Consider the following 21,373-nt stretch of genomic DNA (forward strand, 5'->3'; position numbering starts at 1 on the left):
GCTCTTCAGAGCCTCCTCAGTGTCCTTTCCTTTATACCTTGGCAGGTGGAAGCTCTGCCTGCACTCAACCATGGCAGGGTTGGTTTGCAGCCCAAACAGCTCTGAGGAGCAGCAAGGGAGGGTCAAACACAGCAACCATGCAAGGCTGAGAGGTTCCTCAGAGCCTCCTCAGTGTCCCTTCCCTTACTCACACCTGGGCAGGTGGAAGCTCTGCCAGCACTCACCCATGGCAGGGTTGGATTGCAACCCAAACAGCTCTGAGGAGCAGCAAGGGAGGGTCAGGCACAGAATCCAGGCAAGGCTGAGAGGTTCCTCAGAGCCTCCTCAGTGTCCCTTCCCTTACTCACACCTTGGCAGGTGGAAGCTCTGCCTGCACTCATCCATGGCAGGGCTGGATTGCAGCCCAAACACCTCTGAGGATCAGCAAGGGAGGGTCAGGCACAGAACTCAGGCAAGGCTCTAAGGCTCTTCAGAGCCTCCTCAGTGTCCTTTCCTTTATACCTTGGCAGGTGGAAGCTCTGCCTGCACTCAACCATGGCAGGGTTGGTTTGCAGCCCAAACAGCTCTGAGGAGCAGCAAGGGAGGGTCAAACACAGCAACCATGCAAGGCTGAGAGGTTCCTCAGAGCCTCCTCAGTGTCCCTTCCCTTACTCACACCTGGGCAGATTAAACCTTTCTTAGCACTCACCCCTGGCAGGGTTGGTTTGCAACTCAAACAGCTCTGAGGAGCAGCAAGGGAGGGTCAGGCACAGCACCCATGCAAGGCTCTGAGGCTCTTCAGAGCCTCCTCAGTGTCCTTTCCTTTATACCTTGGCAGGTGGAACCTCTGCCTGCACTCAACCATGGCAGGGTTGGATTGCAACCCAAACAGCTCTGAGGAGCAGCAAGGGAGGGTCAGGCACAGAAGCCAGGCAAAGCTCTGAGGCTCCTCTGGACCTTCTCTGCTGCTCTGAGAGTTTTTTCCTCAGCCTTTCTTTCCCCCCAGGGGCTTTGGGCTGCCAGTCAGAAATGTTCTTCCACCAGCTCAGGGCAAGCTAAGGCTTGGAGATTTTCCTCTTCCCAGCTCATGAAGGAGGTTCAGGATGACAAGAAGGAGGCAGCTGGGGATAATCCCCAGGTCCTCTGGGCCTCATTCTCTGCCTGTAATCCCCTTGTGCAACAACCTGCTGCCAGCAGGGTCACAGGCATGGCACAGGTGTGATACCTGTGAGCTCCTTTCAGCTGGGGCAGCAGACAGCTGCAGGCACAGCTGGAGAAGCAGCAGCTCCCTGCCCAGAGCCTGCAGGTCCTGAAAGTGAAGCTCAATTAATTCCATCTGCAAAGAGAGGAGCCCTGGAAAGTCTCAGCAGCTCTAATCCTGCTTAAGAGAGGCACAGGACCAAACTTACCCAGGCCAGAAGCAGAGCAATGGATGCAGAGAGCCCAACAGGCTTGGGGCTGAGGGGTCCTGACCCCCACCTCACAGCTCCACAGCTTGGGGCTCACTCAGAGGGGTCCTGACCTCCACTCACAGCTCCATAGCTTGGGACTCACTCAGAGGGGTCCTGAGCCCCACTCACAGCTCCACAGCTTGGGGCTCACTCAGAGGGGTCCTGAGCCCCACTCACAGCTCCACAACTTAGGGCTCAGAGGGGTCCTGACCTCCACTCACAGCTCCACAGCTTGGGGCTCAGAGGGGTCCTGACCCCCACCTCACAGCTCCACAGCTTGGGGCTCTGCCTTACCCCTGGCCTAGAGAAAGCTGCTGACAGCTTCAATCCCAGCAAGTTCCTTGTGGAGCTGGAGGGGATGGGTGAAGCAACTGAGACTTGGGCTCTTTGATGTGCTGCTTGCCTGGGAAGTGTCCCTCCTGTGCCCACTGGGGCAAGCTGGTGCCCTCCAGAAGCTCAACCACTCTGCAGGAGCAGCTGGGAAGTCCTGCAGGCAGGGAACTGGAGAGGCACAGAATGGGTTGGGGCTGGAAGGGAGCTCAAAGCTCAGCCAGCTCCAGCCCCCTGCCACGGGCAGGGACACCTCCCACCAGCCCAGCTTGCTCAGGGCCTCATCCAGCCTGGCTCTGGAGCCTTCCATGGAAGGGGCATCCACAGCCCCCCTGGGCAGCCTGTGCCAGCATCTCCCTACCCTCAGGGGCAAGGGTTAGGAGGAGGTTCTCAAGCAGCAGCCCAGGGGAGGCTCTGGTGGGGACAGCTGGGCTCAGAACATGGAGTGAGCCTGCTGGTGGGGGCTGGGGAGCCGCTGGAAGAGGTTCCCTGACTCTGGGAGCAGAGTCAGAGGCTCAGGAGGTGATTCAGCCCTGGGTGCCAGCCAGAGCCACTGCTGGAGGCTCCACAGGAAAGCCTCTGCCTGCTGCCCAGCTCTGGGGGGGCTGCAGAGGGGCAAAACCCAAGGAGGTTGGCACTCACAGCTCCACAGCTTGGGGCTCACTCAGAGGGCTCCTGACCCCCACTCACAGCTCCACAGCTTGGGGCTCAGAGGGGTCCTGAGCTCCACTCACAGCTCCACAGCTTGGGGCTCAGAGGGGTCCTGAGCTCCACTCACAGCTCCACAGCTTGGGGCTCAGAGGGGTCCTGACCTCCACAGCTTGGGGCTCACTCAGAGGGGTCCTGAGCCCCACTCACAGCTCCACAGCTTGGGGCTCACTCAGAGGGGTCCTGACCTCCACTCACAGCTCCACAGCTTGGGGCTCAGAGGGGTCCTGACCTCCACTCACAGCTCCACAGCTTGGGGCTCAGAGGGGTCCTGACCCCCACTCACAGCTCCACAGCTTGGGGCTCACTCAGAGAGGTCCTGAGCCCCACTCACAGCTCCACAGCTTGGGGCTCAGAGGGGTCCTGAGCCCCACTCACAGCTCCACAGCTTGGGGCTCAGAGGGGTCCTGACCTCCACTCACAGCTCCACAGCTTGGGGCTCACTCAGAGAGGTCCTGAGCCCCACTCACAGCTCCATAGCTTGGGGCTCAGAGGGGTCCTGAGCCCCACTCACAGCTCCACAGCTTGGGGCTCAGAGGGGTCCTGACCCCCACAGCTTGGGACTCACTCAGAGGGGTCCTGAGCTCCACTCACAGCTGAACAACTTAGGGCTCAGAGGGGTCCTGACCCCCACTCACAGCTCCACATCCTGGGGCTCACTGAGAGGGGTCCTGACCTCCACAGCTTGGGACTCACTCAGAGGGGTCCTGAGCCCCACTCACAGCTCCACAGCTTGAGGCTCACTCAGAGGGGTCCTGAGCCCCACTCACAGCTCCACAGCTTGAGGCTCACTCAGAGGGGTCCTGAGCCCCACTCACAGCTCCACAACTTAGGGCTCAGAGGGGTCCTGAGCCCCACTTACAGCTCCACAGCTTGGGGCTCACTCAGAGGGGTCCTGAGCCCCACTCACAGCTCCACAGCTTGAGGCTCACTCAGAGGGGTCCTGAGCCCCACTCACAGCTCCACAACTTAGGGCTCAGAGGGGTCCTGAGCCCCACTTACAGCTCCACAGCTTGGGGCTCACTCAGAGGGGTTCTGACCCCCACTTATAGCTCCACAACTTAGGGCTCAGAGGGGTCCTGACCTCCACTCACAGCTCCACAGCTTGGGGCTCACTCAGAGGGGTCCTGAGCCCCACTCACAGCTCGAGGCTCACTCAGAGGGGTCCTGAGCCCCACTCACAGCTCCACAGCTTGGGGCTCACTCAGAGGGGTCCTGAGCCCCACTCACAGCTCAAGGCTCACTCAGAGGGGTCCTGAGCCCCACTCACAGCTCAAGGCTCACTCAGAGGGGTCCTGAGCCCCACTCACAGCTCAAGGCTCACTCAGAGGGGTCCTGAGCCCCACTCACAGCTCAAGGCTCACTCAGAGGGGTCCTGAGCCCCACTCACAGCTCCACAGCTTGGGGCTCACTCAGAGGGGTTCTGACCCCCACTTATAGCTCCACAACTTAGGGCTCAGAGGGGTCCTGACCTCCACTCACAGCTCCATATCTTGGGGCTCACTCAGAGGGGTCTGACCCCCACTCACAGCTCCATAGCTTGGGGTTCAGAGGGGTCCTGACCTCCACTCACAGCTCCACAGCTTGGGGCTCACTCAGAGGGGTCCTGACCCCCACTCACAGCTGAACAACTTAGGGCTCAGAGGGGTCCTGACCCCCACTTACAGCTCCACAGCTTGGGGCTCACTCAGAGGGGTCCTGACCTCCACAGATTGGGACTCACTCAGAGGGGTCCTGAGCCCCACTCACAGCTGAACAACTTAGGGCTCAGAGGGGTCCTGACCTCCACTCACAGCTCCACAGCTTGGGGCTCACTCAGAGGGGTCCTGACCTCCACTCACAGCTCCACAGCTTGGGGCTCAGAGGGGTCCTGACCTCCACTCACAGATCCACAGCTTGGGACTCACTCAGAGGGGTCCTGACCCCCACTCACAGCTCCACATCCTGGGGCTCACTCAGAGCGCTCCTGACCTCCACCTCAGCGGCGGTTGGCACTCCTGGGTCGGCAGTGCCCCTTCCCCTCCTGCCCTGCCCGCCCTCGGGGGCCAGCAGCTCCTTCAGCTCCTGCCTCAGGCGGCCGGGAGGAGCAGGGCAGAGGGGAGATGCTTTAGGGCTCCGGTGACCCCGGGCAGGCAAAGCGATCCCGGGAGACGCTGTGCCGGCTAATTATGGCCTTTGGCTCGGGAGCTGAGTGGCTCAGGATGTCCTCCCTGGGCTGACGACAGACAGGGCACGACAGAGGCAGGTGGGGCGGTAACGAAACAGGGCTTAATGAAGCCGTCAGGGCGAGCCCTGGCTGGGGAGGGGCAGCCCAGCAGCCTCTGAATCACTGCGAGCTGTCCAAGCCCAGGGCTGCCGAGGCTTCGGCTCCTCTGCTCGGGGCACAGAGCTTCCAGAGGGGCTGGATGGAGGGGAAAAAACCATCCAAGGGCAGCCCCGAGGCTGCTGGAGCCCTGCAGCAGCTTGCCCAGGGAGGGGGTTGGGGGGGGGGGGGCTCCCATCCCTGGAGGTATTCAAGGGGAGGCTGGAAGGGGTCCAGGGAAGGGCCTGGAAGAGGAGGAGCAGAGGGTTGGAGCTGCTCTGCTGTGAGGACAGGCTGAGGGAGTTGGGGTTGTGCAGGGTGGGGAGGAGAAGGCTCCAGGGAGAGCTTCTGGTGGCCTTGCAGGGGCTGCAGGGGGCTGCAGGGAAGCTGGGGAGGGACTTTGGAGGGTGTCAGGGAGGGATAGGACTGGGGGGAGGGAAGAGATCAAAGGGGGAATGAATCCAAGAGGGGAATGGATCCAAGTTAGAGGAAGGGAGATTGAGATTGGAGCTGAGGAAGAAGTCCTTCCCCAGGAGGGTGCTGAGAGCCTGGCCCAGGCTGCCCAGGGAGTGTTTGGCAGCCTCAGCCCTGGCTGGAGGTGGCTCTGGGCAGCCTGCTCTGGTGGGAGGGGTCCCTGCTGGCTGCAGAGGGGCTTGGACTCCATGACCTTCAGATCTCCCCTCCAGCCCAGCCCATTCCATGACTCTCTCAAGGCAGAGGAGACCACAAAGATGATCCAAGGGCTGGAGCTGCTCTGCACTGAGGACAGGCTGAGGGAGTTGGGGTTGTGCAGGGTGGGGAGGAGAAGGCTCCAGGGAGAGCTTCTGGTGGCCTTGCAGGGGCTGCAGGGAAGCTGGGGAGGGACTTTGGAGGGTGTCAGGGAGGGATAGGACTGGGGGGAGGGAAGAGATCAAAGGGGGAATGGATCCAAGAGGGGAATGGATCCAAGAGGGGAATGGATCCCAGCTAGAGGAGGGCAGATTGAGATTGGAGCTGAGGAAGAAGTCCTTCCCCAGGAGGGTGCTGAGAGCCTGGCCCAGGCTGCCCAGGGAGGGTTTGGCAGCCTCAGCCCTGGCTGGAGGTGGCTCTGGGCAGCCTGCTCTGGTGGGAGGGGTCCCTGCTGGCTGCAGAGGGGCTTGGACTCCATGACCTTCAGATCTCCCCTCCAGCCCAGCCCATTCCATGACTCTCTCAAGGCAGAGGAGACCACAAAGATGATCCAAGGGCTGGAGCTGCTCTGCACTGAGGACAGCCTGAGGGAGTTGGGGTTGTGCAGGGTGGGGAGGAGAAGGCTCCAGGGAGACCTTCTGGTGGCCTTGCAGGGGCTGCAGGGGGCTGCAGGGAAGCTGGGGAGGGACTTTGGAGGGTGTCAGGGAGGGATAGGACTTGGGGGGGGGAAGAGATCAAAGGGGGAATGGATCCAAGAGGGGAATGGATCCAAGAGGGGAATGGATCCAAGAGGGGAATGGATCCCAGCTAGAGGAGGGCAGATTGAGACTGGAGCTGAGGAAGAAGTCCTTCCCCAGGAGGGTGCTGAGAGCCTGGCCCAGGCTGCCCAGGGAGGTGGTGGAAGCCTCAGCCCTGGAGGTGTTTGCAGCCAGGCTGGAGGTGGCTGTGAGCAGCCTGCCCTGGGCTGAGCTGCCCCTGCCCATGGCAGAGGGTTTGAGCTGGCTGAGCCTTGAGCTGCCTTCCAACCCTGGCAGTCCTCTGAGTCTCTGACAGGGCCCTGGGTGACCTGAGCCACTGAGCATGTCCCTGCTGGCTGCAGGGGGCTTGGACTGGGTGAGCTTTGGAGGCCCCTTCCAGCCCAGGGCTGTGAGCACCACAGCCAACATTTCACACCTGCAGGGCTCTTCACTTCTCCTTCCCTTCAGCCTGAGGAGCTTGAAGCCTCCCCCAGAGGCCTTGAGCCTCTCCCCCCAGTCACAAACCAGATGAAGCTGACAAGCTCCAGACCTCTACTGGGAGCTGCTGCCCCCTCCAAGGGCACCCTGGACCTTTCTGGGGGCTTTGGGTGAAGCTCTGGCAGGCCCCTGAGGTGCTGCTGGCAGCACAGCACCTCCCCCAGCTGTGTGGGAGCACTTCTGTCTAGGAAGGATGGCTCCAGTCCAGGCCTCCTCTCAGCTGTGGTGTTCCACTCCCTGGAATTAGTGGGGCAGGTTGGGTAGCCACTGGGAGCTGAGCTGGGCTGCAGCAGGAGCTGAGATGGGCTCCAGCAGGAGCTGCTGAGTCTCACCAGGAGCTCCTTAGCTGCACCAGGAGCTCCTTAGCTGCACCAGGAGCCCTTTGGTTCCACCAGGGGCTGCTGGGCTGCACCAGGAGCTCCTTAGCTGCACAGGGAGCTCCTTAGCTGCACCAGGAGCCCTTTGGCTCCACCAGGGGCTGCTGAGCTCCAGAAGGAGCTGCTTGGTTCCACCAGGAGCTGCTGGGCTCCATCAGGAGCTGCTGAGTCTCACCAGGAGCTCCTTAGCTGCACCAGGAGCCCCTTGGCTCCAGCAGAGACTGAGCTGGGCTGCACCAGGAGCTCCATAGCTGCACCAGGAGCCCCTTGGCTCCAGCAGAGGCTGAGCTGGGCTGCACCAGGAGCTGCAGGGCTGCACCAGGGGCTGCTGGGCTGCACCAGAGCTGCAGGGCTGCACCAGGAGCTCCTGATCTGCACCAGGGGCTGCTGGGCTGCACCAGGAGCTCCTGATCTGCACCAGGGGCTGCTGGGCTGCACCAGGAGCTCCTTAACTGCACCAGGGGCTACTGGGCTGCACCAGGAGCTCCTTAACTGCACCAGGGGCTGCTGGGCTGCACCAGGGGCTGCTGGGCTGCACCAGGAGCTCCTTAACTGCACCAGGAGCCCCTTGGCCCCAGCAGAGGCTGAGCTGGGCTCCAGCAGGAGCTGCTGAGTCTCACCAGGAGCTCCTTAACTGCAGCAGGAGCCCCTTGGCTCCAGCAGAGGCTGAGCTGGGCTGCAGCAGGAGCTGCTGGGCTGCACCAGGAGCTCCTTAGCTGCACCAGGAGCTCCTTAGCTGCACCAGGAGCCCCTTGGCTCCAGCAGAGGCTGAGCTGGGCTGCACCAGGAGCTGCTGGGCTGCACCACAGGCTGCAGGGCTGCACCAGGAGCTGCTGGGCTGCACCAGGGGCTGCTGGGCTGCACCAGAGCTGCTGGGCTGCACCAGGAGCTCCTTAACTGCACCAGGAGCTGCTGGGCTGCACCAGGGTCTGCAGGGCTGCACCAGGGGCTGCTGGGCTGCACCAGGAGCTCCTTAACTGCACCAGGGTCTACTGGGCTGCACCAGGAGCTCCTTAACTGCACCAGCGGCTGCTGGGCTGCTCCAGGAGCTGCTGGGCTGCACCAGGAGCTGCTGGGCTGCACCAGGGTCTGCAGGGCTGCACCAGGGGCTGCTGGGCTGCACCAGGAGCTCCTTAACTGCACCAGGGTCTACTGGGCTGCACCAGGAGCTCCTTAACTGCACCAGCGGCTGCTGGGCTGCTCCAGGAGCTGCTGGGCTGCACCAGGAGCTGCTGGGCTGCACCAGGGTCTGCAGGGCTGCACCAGGGGCTGCTGGGCTGCACCAGGGGCTGCTGGGCTGCACCAGAAGCTCCTGATCTGCACCAGGGGCTGCTGGGCTGCACCAGGAGCTCCTGATCTGCACCAGGGGCTGCTGGGCTGCACCAGGAGCTCCTTAACTGCACCAGGGGCTACTGGGCTGCACCAGGAGCTCCTTAACTGCACCAGGGGCTACTGGGCTGCACCAGGAGCTCCTTAACTGCACCAGGGGCTGCTGGGCTGCACCAGGAGCTCCTTAACTGCACCAGGGGCTGCTGGGCTCCACGTCCAGCATGCAGCCACCTCAGCCAGGCCACGTCTCTCCTGCAGCTGGCCCCAGCAGGTCTCTGCAGGGCAGGCTGGCTGCAGCAGGTCCTTGGTGCAATCCCCAGGGCAGGGGAGAAGCAATCCCAGCTCTCCTGTGGGAAAAACATTCCCTCCCTTTCCAGGGGCTGGCTCCACAGCCTCTGCCATGATAATTAGCAGCAGTTTTCTGCTGAGGTTGCTGGCAGGGAGCTGAAGTGACCTCCCCAAGCCTCTCCAGACCTGCAGCCAAAGCAGTGTTTAAGGTCAGGGATGGGCTCCACCTTCTTCTCATCTCCAGACAGGGCTCAGGTCCTCTGCCCTTGCAGCTATGGAAAGTGAGTGTCTTCGCTCCCTGGGATGTTGCAAGCCTCTCAGGCTGCAAACTGGGCACCCAAGCGCCCCAGAAGCCTCCCAGCTGGCTCCAGCCAGGGCTGTGTGTCCCAACAGGGGAGGCTGCACAGCCTGCAGCAGCCTCTGCTACGTGCAGGCTGCCTCCCAGCTGCTCTCCTCCATGGCCACGGCCGAGGTGGTGACCTGGAGGGGCAGCTCCACCTCTGCAGGCTGGGGAAAGGCTGCAGCAGGAGGGCTGAGGGGGAGGAATCCACATCCTCCCCCCTTCCCCTCCCCCAAAGCTGCTGCTCTCTCCTCTCCAAGGCCCAGGACAAACCCCCACTGCTGTCAGGCTGAGCCTGCTCCCTCTGCTCTCTGCAGCAATTGGTTGTGCTGAGGGTGGGGGAGAGCCTGGCCCAGGCTGCCCAGGGAGAGGGGAGCTGCCCCAAGGCACCAGCCCAGGGAGAGGGGAGCTGCCCCATGGCACCAGCCCAGGGAGAGGGGAGCTGCCCCATGGCACCAGCCCAGGGAGAGGGGAGCTGCCCCATGGCAGCAGCACAGGGAGAGGGGAGCTGCCCCATGGCACCAGCCCAGGGAGAGGGGAGCTGCCCCATGGCACCAGCCCAGGGAGAGGGGAGCTGCCCCATGGCACCAGCCCAGGGAGAGGGGAGCTGCCCCATGGCACCAGCCCAGGGAGAGGGGAGCTGCCCCATGGCACCAGCCCAGGGAGAGGGGAGCTGCCCCATGGCACCAGCCCAGGGAGAGAGGAGCTGCCCCATGGCTGGCAACAGCCCAGGGAGAGGGGAGCTGCCCCAAGGCACCAGCCCAGGGAGAGAGGAGCTGCCCCATGGCTGGCAACAGCCCAGGGAGAGGGGAGCTGCCCCAAGGCACCAGCCCAGGGAGAGAGGAGCTGCCCCATGGCTGGCAACAGCCCAGGGAGAGAGGAGCTGCCCCATGGCACCAAGCACAGGGAGAGGGGAGCTGCCCCATGGCTGGCACCAGCCCAGCTCAGGTTGTTTGGGGCTGGGGGCAGCCTGCTCACAGAGAAGAAGCCCCCAGAGGTGCCTTGAGCCCCCAGAGGTGCCTGGGGCCCTCAGAGGTACCTGGAGCCCCCAGAGGTACCTTGAGCCCCCAGAGGTGCCTTGAACCCCCAGAGGTACCTGGGGCCCCCAGAGGTACCTGGAACCCCCAGAGGTGCCTGGAGCCCCCAGAGGTACCTGGAGCCCCCAGAGGTGCCTTGAACCCCCAGAGGTGCCTGGAGCCCCCAGAGGTGCCTGGAGCCCCCAGAGGTACCTTGAGCCCCCAGAGGTACCTGGAACCCCCAGAGGTGCCTGGAGCCCCCAGAGGTGCCTGGAACCCCCAGAGGTGCCTTGAGCCCCCAGAGGTGCCTGGAGCCCCCAGAGGTGCCTTGAGCCCAAACCCTTCAGTGCTGCTGGGGCTGTGCTGCCCAGCCTGAGCTGCCTGAAGCTGTCCCTCTTCTGCTGCAGGGGAGCTGGAGAAGATCCATCCCAAGGGCCCTCTGTGACCTTTGCAGGGCTGTGCCCCAGGAGCAGAGCTCAGCAGCAGCTCTGCTCTGCTAAGCAGCCCAGCAGCAGGAGGCTGCCTAGAAAGCAGCCAGGCAGGTTCTGGCTCTCCTGGCTCCTGCCCTCAGCAGAGCAGCAGCTGAGGCCTGAGCCAAGGTCGGGGCTGGGACCTTCCCCCCGGCTGCAGCTCCCAGAGCCGGGGAGGGAGCTGCAGGAGCGAGGTCAGGGCTGCAGGAGGGGCAGCTGGGGAGCCAAAGCCAGCTGCTGTGCCCTTCAGTTGCCAAAGGCTCATTAGCTGAGGAAGTTGCACCACAGCTGGAGGCAGCTTCCCACCCTGGCAGCCCTGGGATCCCAGCTGGAGCCTGGGAGCAGCCCAGCCTGCTGCAGTGATTGCATCTGGGCAGCCTGCCCTGGTTGGAGCTGTGGGCAGCTGGGGGAGACAGGACCCAGATAGGCCCCAGACAGCCCAGGTGTGATGAAACTCCCCTCAGTGTGGGCTGGAGGTGTCCCTGCTGCTGCCAACAGCCCCAGCACCAGCCTGGGGAGCTGCTTGGCTGCCCCCTGCCACCTGCCTCAGCTAGCCAGGGAGCTGCTGAGCTGCCCTGCTGGGACCCCACCTCCAGTTCTGCTGCCCCCACTCCAGCTGAGAGGTGGCCCTGGCCCTGGCAGGGGAGCTGAGGAACCTCTGAGGTCCCTTCCAGCCCTGAGCCAGGGCAGGATTCTGAGCCACAGAAAGGTTGGAGCTGGAAGGGACCTCCAGGATCCTCCCCAGGGAGGTGGCAGCTGGGTTCTGGTTGGGCTTGAGAGGTGTCCCTGCCCCTGGCAAGGAGCTTGGAGCTGAGGAACCTCTGAGGTCCCTTCCAGCCCTGAGCCAGGGCAGGATTCTGAGCCACAGAAAGGTTGGAGCTGGAAGGGACCTCCAGGACCATGCCCAGGGAGGTGGCAGCTGGGTTCTGGTTGGGCCTGAGAGGTGACCTCCAAGGAGGGGGCAGCCACAGCCTCCCTGGGCAACCTGTTGCAGAGTCTCCCCTTCCCCTAGGGGCAAGGTGAGGTGAGGGGTCCTGGGGTGGTGCCAGGCAGCATGATTCAGCCTCAGCCCATCCCTGAGTCACTTTGTGTCAGGCAATGGCCCTGCTGCTGAGGCTGTGTCTGTGGTGCAAGAGCTGCAGCTTCATTTGGGCTTATCTCACCTGCTCCTCATCCCCCACCCCCACCTGGAGCTGTGCAAGGCCAGGCTGGATGAGGCCTTCAGCAGGGTGGGCTGGGGGGAGGGGTCCCTGCCCGTGGCAGGGAGGGGTTGGGACTGGATGGAATTAGAGAATCAGGATGGAAAAGACCTTTCCAGCTCCTCAGGTCCAACCAGAACCCAGCTGCCACCTCCCTGGGCATGGTCCTGGAGGTCCCTTCCAGCTCCAACCTTTCTCTGGCTCAGAATCCTGCCCTGGCTCAGGGCTGGAAGGGACCTCAGAGGTTCCTCAGCCCCAGGCTCCCTGCCAGGACCAGGGACACCTCTGAGGTCCAACCACAACCCAGCTGCCACCTCCCTGGGGATGGTCCTGGAGGTCCCTTCCAGCTCCAAGCTCCTTGCCAGGGCCAGGGACACCTCTGAGGTCCAACCAGAACCCAGCTGCCACCTCCCTGGGGATGGTCCTGGAGGTCTCTTCCAGCTCCAAGATCCTTGCCAGGACCAGGGACACCTCTCAAGCCCAACCAGAACCCAGCTGCCACCTCCCTGGGGATGGTCCTGGAGGTCTCTTCCAGCTCCAAGCTCCTTGCCAGGACCAGGGACACCTCTCAGGTCCAACCAGAACCCAGCTGCCACCTCCCTGGGGATGGTCCTGGAGGTCCCTTCCAGCTCCAACCTTTCTGTGGCTCAGAATCCTGCCCTGGCTCAGGGCTGGAAGGGACCTCAGAGGTTCCTCAGCTCCCCTGCCAGGGCCAGGGCCACCTCTCAGCTGGAGTGGGGGCAGCAGAACTGGAGGTGGGGTCCCAGCAGGGCAGCTCAGCAGCTCCCTGGCTAGCTGAGGCAGGTGGCAGGGGGCAGCCAAGCAGCTCCCCAGGCTGGTGCTGGGGTTGTTGGCAGCAGCAGGGACACCTCCAGCCCACACTGAGGGGAGTTTCATCACACCTGGGCTGTCTGGGGCCCATCCCTTCCAACCCAACCCACTCTGTGCATCCCCAAGGTGGGGGAGTGGGGGTGGGGGGAGGGTCTGCAAGGCAGGGCCTCACTTCTGTGGGCACAGAGATCTCTGTGTGCAGCTTGGCTTTGGCCAGCCCAGGGGCTGAAGGCACTTTCTGCACCTCCTTCACCTTGCCTACGTGTAGGACAAGCCTGGGGAGGAAGCAGAGGGCAGCAGTTGTGAAAGAGCTGTGAGCTGTGAGCTCATCCCCAGCAGGACTCAGCCCCAGAAGGCAGGGCCCTGGCACCATATAAAAGTTCTCCAATCTCCAGGCTCCATCACCCACTCCACTTGGAGCCTCTCCCTGCTGCCTGCCCAGGGGTAAGTCAGAGAGCAGCAATCCTTGGAGGGGCTGTGGTTGGGCTTTGGCTCAGTTTGTTGCTTGGCTCCTGGTCAGGCAGAGTCCTTGGAGCAGGTGGGGTTGGGGCTGGTGCCTCTGGAGGTGCCAAAGAGAGGAGCTGAGGGCTTTGGGGGGGTGGCAGAAGCAGCCTTGGGATGGCTCTGGCAGGCTCTGTGTGGAGCTGGGGGTAGTGAAGTGCTCAATTAGAGCCCTGCTGGGGAAGAGATTAGATAAGGGAGGTTGGGTTAAGCAGACCTGAGCCTGCCTCCAGGGAAGGAGAAGGCCTGAAGGGCCTCCCAGAGCTCCTGCCCAGGCTAATTTGGGCCATGCTCAGCAAGAGGAGCTTCAGACCTTGGGTTGCCCCTGAGGGCTCCTTGGGCAGGAGGTGGATTTGGGAGGGGGAGAGGCTGCAGGGAGCAGGGTGGGCAAATTGCTGCTGAGTGTCCCCTCCCTGCTGCCCATGGCCAGGGCAATGCCTCCCTTTGGCTGGAGGTGCTCTCAGCTCCTCCTGAAGGCAAAGAACCAGAGGCAAGAGGTTGGGGGGGTGAGGGGGATGGTCTGGAGGTGCTGGGAGGATGCAGAGGGGAGGAAGGAAGCAGCTTTGAAGATGAGCTGAGAGGAGCAGGCAGCAGCATGGACCTGAGCGCCCTCAAAGGATCATCTGCCTTGAGGGGGCTTCAAAATGCCCCTTCCAGCCCCCAGGAAGGCTGGGGAGGGACTGCTGAGAAGGTGACAGGAGGAGGAGCAGTAGTTTGAAAGTGGAGCAGGGCACAGCAATGCAGCAGGGCACAGCAGGGCTCAGCACTGCAGCAGGGCACAGCAGGGCACAGCACTGGAGCAGGGCACAGCAGGGCACAGCACTGGAGCAGGGCACAGCAATGCAGCACTGGAGCAGGGCTCAGCACTGGAGCAGGGCTCAGCATTGCAGCAGGGCACAGCATTGCAGCAGGGCACAGCAGGGCTCAGCAAGGCACAGTACTGCAGCAGGGCACAGCTCTGCAGCAAGGCACAGCAGGGCTCAGTACTGGAGCAGGGCTCAGCAATGCAGCAGGGCACAGCACTGCAGCAGGGCACAGCAGGGCACAGCACTGGAGCAGGGCACAGCAGGGCACAGCACTGCAGCAGGGCTCAGCAGGGCTCAGCAGGGCACAGCAATGCAGCAGGGCACAGCAGGGCACAGCAGGGCACAGGACTGCAGCAGGGCTCAGCAGGGCTCAGCAGGGCACAGGACTGCAGCAGGGCACAGCAGGACACAGCAGGGCACAGCAGGGCACAGCAGGGCACAGCACTGCAGCAGGGCACAGTAAGGCTCAGTACTGCAGCAGGGCACAGCACTGGAGCAGGGCACAGCAGGGCACAGCAATGCAGCAGGGCACAGCAGGGCACAGCACTGGAGCAGGGCACAGCACCGGAGCAGGGCACAGCACCGGAGCAGGGCACAGCAGGGCACAGCACTGCAGCAGGGCACAGCACCGGAGCAGGGCACAGCAGGGCACAGCAGGGCACAGCAGGACACAGGATTGCAGCAGGGTTCAGCAGGGCACAGCACTGGAGCAGGGCACAGCACCGGAGCAGGGCACAGCAGGGCACAGCAATGCAGCAGGGCACAGCAGGGCACAGCACTGGAGCAGGGCACAGCACCGGAGCAGGGCACAGCACCGGAGCAGGGCACAGCAGGGCACAGCACTGCAGCAGGGCACAGCACCGGAGCAGGGCACAGCAGGGCACAGCAGGGCACAGCAGGACACAGGATTGCAGCAGGGTTCAGCAGGGCACAGCACTGGAGCAGGGCACAGCAGGGCACAGCAGGGCACAGCAGGGCACAGCAGGACACAGGATTGCAGCAGGGTTCAGCAGGGCACAGGACTGCAGCAGGGCACAGGACTGCAGCAGGGCTCAGCAGGGCACAGCACTGGAGCAGGGCACAGCAGGACACAGCAGGGCACAGCAGGGCACAGCAGGGCACAGCACTGCAGCAGGGCACAGTAAGGCTCAGTACTGCAGCAGGGCACAGCACTGGAGCAGGGCACAGCAGGGCACAGCAATGCAGCAGGGCACAGCAGGGCACAGCACTGGAGCAGGGCACAGCACCGGAGCAGGGCACAGCACCGGAGCAGGGCACAGCAGGGCACAGCACTGCAGCAGGGCACAGCACCGGAGCAGGGCACAGCAGGGCACAGCAGGGCACAGCAGGACACAGGATTGCAGCAGGGTTCAGCAGGGCACAGCACTGGAGCAGGGCACAGCACCGGAGCAGGGCACAGCACCGGAGCAGGGCACAGCACCGGAGCAGGGCACAGCAGGGCACAGCACTGCAGCAGGGCACAGCACCGGAGCAGGGCACAGCAGGGCACAGCAGGGCACAGCAGGACACAGGATTGCAGCAGGGTTCAGCAGGGCACAGCACTGGAGCAGGGCACAGCACCGGAGCAGGGCACAGCAGGGCACAGCAATGCAGCAGGGCACAGCAGGGCACAGCACTGGAGCAGGGCACAGCACCGGAGCAGGGCACAGCACCGGAGCAGGGCACAGCAGGGCACAGCACTGCAGCAGGGCACAGCACCGGAGCAGGGCACAGCAGGGCACAGCAGGGCACAGCAGGACACAGGATTGCAGCAGGGTTCAGCAGGGCACAGCACTGGAGCAGGGCACAGCAGGGCACAGCAGGGCACAGCAGGGCACAGCAGGGCACAGCAGGACACAGGATTGCAGCAGGGTTCAGCAGGGCACAGGACTGCAGCAGGGCACAGGACTGCAGCAGGGCTCAGCAGGGCACAGCACTGGAGCAGGGCACAGCAGGACACAGCAGGGCACAGCAGGGCACAGCAGGGCACAGCACTGCAGCAGGGCACAGTAAGGCTCAGTACTGCAGCAGGGCACAGCACTGGAGCAGGGCACAGCAGGGCACAGCAATGCAGCAGGGCACAGCAGGGCACAGCACTGGAGCAGGGCACAGCACCGGAGCAGGGCACAGCACCGGAGCAGGGCACAGCAGGGCACAGCACTGCAGCAGGGCACAGCACCGGAGCAGGGCACAGCAGGGCACAGCAGGGCACAGCAGGACACAGGATTGCAGCAGGGTTCAGCAGGGCACAGCACTGGAGCAGGGCACAGCACCGGAGCAGGGCACAGCAGGGCACAGCAATGCAGCAGGGCACAGCAGGGCACAGCACTGGAGCAGGGCACAGCACCGGAGCAGGGCACAGCACCGGAGCAGGGCACAGCAGGGCACAGCACTGCAGCAGGGCACAGCACCGGAGCAGGGCACAGCAGGGCACAGCAGGGCACAGCAGGACACAGGATTGCAGCAGGGTTCAGCAGGGCACAGCACTGGAGCAGGGCACAGCAGGGCACAGCAGGGCACAGCAGGGCACAGCAGGACACAGGATTGCAGCAGGGTTCAGCAGGGCACAGGACTGCAGCAGGGCACAGGACTGCAGCAGGGCTCAGCAGGGCACAGCACTGGAGCAGGGCACAGCAGGACACAGCAGGGCACAGCAGGGCACAGCAGGGCACAGCAGGGCACAGGATTGCAGCAGGGTTCAGCAGGGCACAGGACTGCAGCAGGGCACAGGACTGCAGCAGGGCTCAGCAGGGCACAGCACTGGAGCAGGGCACAGCAGGACACAGCAGGGCACAGCAGGGCACAGCAGGGCACAGGATTGCAGCAGGGTTCAGCAGGGCACAGCACTGGAGCAGGGCACAGCAGGACACAGCAGGGCACAGCAGGGCACAGCAGGGCACAGCAGGGCACAGCAGGGCACAGGATTGCAGCAGGGTTCAGCAGGGCACAGGACTGCAGCAGGGTTCAGCAGGGCACAGCACTGGAGCAGGGCACAGCAGGGCTCAGCCCCAAAGCAGGGCTCAGCCCCAGAGCAGGGCTCAGCACTTCAGGTTCCTCCTGCCCAGGGAAATGACTTCAGAAGAGACAAAATCAGGGACTGGGTTGGGTTGGAAGGGACCTTCAAGACCGCCCAGGGACCCCTCCCCCCAGCCCAGGCTGCTCAAGGCCTCATCCAGCCTGGCCCTGAGCACCTCCAGGGAGGGGGCAGCCACAACCTCCCCCTGAGCAACCTGTGCCAGGCTCTCCCCAGCCTCACTGCCAAGAATTTCTTCCTCCTCTCCAGCCTCCATCTCTGCTCTTGCAGCTCGAGTCCTTTGCCTCTCCTCTCCTCCCCCTACAAACCCCAAGCTCAGAGTTCTGTTTTCCTCCTTCTCTCTCTTTCCCCTTCCCCTCCCTGCCCCAAACAGCCTCAGCTGTTTGCCTGCAGCGTTCCTGCTCCTGTTCTGCCTTCCCCCAGCCGTTACCTGCCAGCTCCTCTCATCCTTCCCCGCTTGGCAGGTCGGGAAGCTGCGCAGCAGCAGGGGGGGGAGAGCTCTGAAGTGTAAATCAGCTCCGAGTTCAAAGGAGTGGCTCTGCCTCGGCGAGACCTGCCAGGGCTGTCCCACGCAGCGCAGCAGGAAGGAGATGAAGGCAGAGAGGCAGAGGCAGGAGGAGAAAGGGAGAGCAAAGCCCTCCCTGGGCAGCCCGGGGCGGGGGGCAAGCTGGGAGCTGTTGGCTCCTGGGCTGGGGTGGTTGTTTCATAGTTTCATTCAGGGTTGGAAGGGACCACAAGGCTCAGCCAGTTCCAACCCCCCTGCCATGGGCAGGGACACCCCACACTAGATCAGGCTGCCCAGAGCTTCATCCAGCCTGGGCTTAAACACCCCCAGGGACAGAGCCCCAACCACCTCCCTGCCCAACCCATCCCAGGGCTTCACCACTCTCATGGGGAAGAACTTCCTCCTCCCCTCCAGCCTGAATCTCACCACCTCCAGCTTCATTCCATTCCCCCCCATTCCTATCACTGCCTGAGATCCTCAGCAGTCCCTCCCCAGCCCTCCTGGAGCCCCCTGCAGAGCCTGGAAGGCCACAATGAGGTCACCTCAGAGCCTTCTCTTCTCCAGACTGAACAGCCCCAACTCCTTCAGTCTGTCCTCACAGCAGAGGTGCTCCAGCCCTCTGCTCATCCTCCTGGCCCTGCTCTGGACACCTTCCAGCCCCTCCACATCCCTCTTGTCATAGGGGCTCCAGAACTGGAGGCAGTACTCCAGGTGGGGTCTCACCAGACCTGAGCAGAGGGGGAGAATCACCTCCCTTGCCCTGCTGGCCACACTTCTGCTGCTGCAGCCCAGGCTCTGATTGGCTTTGCGGGCTGCAAGTGCAGACTGAGAGCTCCTGCTGAGCTTCTCCTCCCCCAGCACCCCCAAGGCTCTCTCCTCAGGGCTGCTTTCCAGCCAGTCCCTGCCCAGCCTGGATTTGTGCCTGGGATTGCCTCGACCCAGCTGCAGGACCCTGCACTTACTCTTATTGAACTTCATGAGCTTGGCTTGTGCCCAGCTCTGCAGCCTGTCCAGGTCCCTCTGGCTGGATCCCTTCCCTCCAGCCTGCCCAGCTCCCTCTGGCTGGATCCCTTCCCTCCAGCCTCTCTGCTGCACCACACAGCTGTTGTGACCCTCTCACCCTGGTGCCGCTGCAGTGACTCTCTGGCATCTCTTCCAGGTCCTTCTGCTGCCCTGCCAAGATGTCTGTGAACCAGATGCAGCTCAAGCAGGAGCTCACCCTGCCCCCCGGGCTGGGCAAAGCCCTCCCCGGGCAGAGGCAGGAGCCGGCGCCCAGCCCGCAGCAGCAGCAGCAGCAGCAGCAGGATGAAGCTCCCCTCTCCACACCTCACCCAGAACCGGTGCCAGTGGTAGTGGTGTGCCCAGAGAAACCAGAGGCAGAGCCAGCAGCAGCCCTGGAAGCAGGCAGTGGAGAAGTAGCAGTGGTGCTCCTGCCCCAGGAGCAGCAGCAGCAGCAGCAGCAGCAGCGCAAGCTTCCAGCAAACCTCTCGCCTGTTCCGTGCCCTGAAGAGAAATCAGAGTGCAAAGAGCTGCCTGTGCCAGCCCCTGCCACCTGCTCTGAGCCAACCCCATGCCCCCAGGAGAAGCAGCAGGGCAAGGAGGTCCCAGGGGCAACCCCTGCTCAGTGCCCTGAGCCTGCACCATGCCCTCAGGAGAAGCAAGGGGGCAAGGAGAGCCCTGTGCCAGTCCCTGTTCAGCACCCTGAGCCTGCTCCATGTGCCCAAGAGAAGCAGCAGTGCAAGGAGCCCCCAGTGCCAGTCCCTGAGCCTGCTCCATGCCCTCAGCAGAAGCAGGAGGGCAAGGAGCCCCCAGTGCCAGCCCCTGAGCCTGCTCCATGTGCCCAAGAGAAGCAGGAGGGCAAGGAGCCCCCAGTGCCAGTCCCTGAGCCTGCTCCATGTGCCCAAGAGAAGCAGGAGGGCAAGGAGCCCCCAGTGCCAGCCCCTGAGCCTGCTCCATGTGCCCAAGAGAAGCAGCAGTGCAAGGAGCCCCCAGTGCCAGCCCCTGAGCCTGCTCCATGTGCCCAAGAGAAGCAGGAGGGCAAGGAGCCCCCAGTGCCAGTCCCTGAGCCTGCTCCATGTGCCCAAGAGAAGCAGCAGTGCAAGGAGCCCCCAGTGCCAGCCCCTGAGCCTGCTCCATGCCCTCAGCAGAAGCAGGAGGGCAAGGAGCCCCCAGAGCCAGTCCCTGTTCAGCACCCTGAGCCTGCTCCATGTGCCCAAGAGAAGCAGCAGTGCCAGGAGGTCCCTGTGCCAGCCCCTGCTGCCTGCCCCGAGCCAGAGAGCCGCCCCCCCGTGGAGCAGCAGCAGGTGAAGCAGCTCAGCCAGTGGCCTCCCGTGCAGAAGTAGCTGGCAGCCGAGAAGGGAAGCCCTGAAGAGAGGTTTGCAGCCCCAGAGCTCCTTGCAAGCAGAGGCCACGTTCCTGCCCCTCCCCCCAACTCCCCTTCCCACCCCCTGCAGAGTCTCTGCCAGCACCACAGCCCCCAGCTGCCCACCCAGCTTAGTGCCAGCCTCGCCCCACGCCAACAGCCCCTCGCCAGCTGACCCCTGGGCGCCTCCTCCAGCTTCCAGCAGGGGTGTGGGCAGCTGCCCCCTCCTGCCTGAGCTCCTGCCCTCCCCCAGCCATCCCTTTTGGAGGGCTTTTAGAGGCCCCCAGGAGAAGGAGAGAGGCCCCCAGGAGAAGGAGAGAGGCCCCCAGGAGAAGGAGAGAGCCCCCAGGAGAAGGAGAGAGGCCCCCAGGAGAAGGAGAGAGGCCCCCAGGAGAAGGAGAGAGGCCCCCAGGAGAAGGAGAGAGGCCCCCAGGAGAAGGAGAGAGCCCCCAGGAGAAGGAGAGAGCCCCCAGGAGAAGGATGGCAGGCAGGGGGCTGAGCAGCCCAGCCCAGCCCAGCTCCATGCTGGGACCAAGAGCTCCATGCTGCCTCCTGGTGCTCACAGCCTCCTCCCTACCTCCTCCTCCTCCTCCTCCTCCAGTGCCAGCTCCAACCTCACCATTGAGGCCTAGAATTATGGGGTTGGAGGTTTGTGACTCATCCCAGAAAGGGTTGGGCTGGAAGGGACCTTCCAGAGCAGCCAGTCCCAACTCCCCCCCAGCCTGCCGGGGGCAGGGACACCTCCCACCAGCCCAGGCTGCTCCAAGCCTCATCCAGCCTGGTCCTGAGCACCTCCAGGGCTGGGGGGAAATCCACAGCCTCCCTGGGCAGCCTCTCCCCAGCCCTCACTGTGAAGATCTTCCTTCCTTCCTCTCCAACCTGACTCTCCCCTGCTCTGGTTTCAAACCACTGCTCCTGGTCCTATCCCACCCCCCAGGTCCTCCCAGCCAGCCCTGGAGAAGCTGCAGCTGAAAGCTTCTGGCAGGACTCAGGAGCCCACAGTGCTGAAGGTGTCCTGGGCTGGAGGCAATAAAAAGGTTTTCCAACAGGAGTTGTTCAGCTCTTCATTGTCTGCTTGGCTCCTGGGGGGGTCAGGGAGTTGCTTAGGCTGGAAGAGACCTTTCCAGGGGCATGGAGTCCAAGCCTTCAGCCAGCACTGCTCAGAGCAAGACTGCTGGCCACATTCCACCTCTGGGACTGCAGCAGCTCAGCTCCTGAGCTGTGGGGCTGTGATGATTCCAAGATGCAGAGAGAGAGAGAGAGAATCCTGAGAGAGCCAAAGCCTGAGGGAGAGGAGAGCCTGGCCCAGGCTGCCCCCTAAGCCCTTCCCACCTCTTGGCAACCAAGGGGGAGCAGAAAGGGAGCGGTGGGAGGCAATGATGATGGCCTCCAAAGGCTGGGGGTGGCCAAAGGTTGATGGTGGTCACCAAGGGGTAATGAGGCTGATGATGATCACCAAGGGCTGATGATGATCACCAAGGGCTGGTGATGACCACCAAGGGCTGATGATGGCCACCAAGGGCTGATAATGATGACCAAGGGCTGATGATGATCAGCAAGGGCTGATGATGATCACCAGGGGCTGATGATGATCAGCAAGGGCTGATGATGATCACCAAAGGTTGATGATCATCACCAAAG

At 63.5% G+C, this 21,373-nt stretch overlaps 1 protein-coding gene across 1 annotated transcript; it reads left to right on the plus strand.

Annotated features, from left to right (window-relative positions):
- Positions 1-12,872: 12,872 nt before the first annotated feature.
- On the plus strand, positions 12,873-20,780 carry LOC137457241 (keratinocyte proline-rich protein-like). The gene is made up of 2 exons (XM_068169076.1): positions 12,873-12,968; positions 18,530-20,780. Exon 2 carries the CDS (start codon positions 18,552-18,554, stop codon positions 19,710-19,712), a length of 1,161 nt encoding a protein of 386 aa, XP_068025177.1. The 5' UTR covers positions 12,873-12,968; positions 18,530-18,551; the 3' UTR covers positions 19,713-20,780.
- The last annotated feature ends 593 nt before the right edge of the window (positions 20,781-21,373 follow it).

This window comes from Melanerpes formicivorus, unplaced genomic scaffold (genome assembly GCF_026170545.1).
Source record: "Melanerpes formicivorus ecotype bairdi unplaced genomic scaffold, bMelFor1.0.p_v2 SCAF_164, whole genome shotgun sequence".
Lineage (NCBI taxonomy): Eukaryota > Metazoa > Chordata > Aves > Piciformes > Picidae > Melanerpes > Melanerpes formicivorus.

Bases quoted from the DNA above. Each gene is read 5' to 3' on its own strand.
- LOC137457241 (XM_068169076.1), top strand. From the start codon at position 18,552: ATGTCTGTGAACCAGATGCAGCTCAAGCAGGAGCTCACCCTGCCCCCC.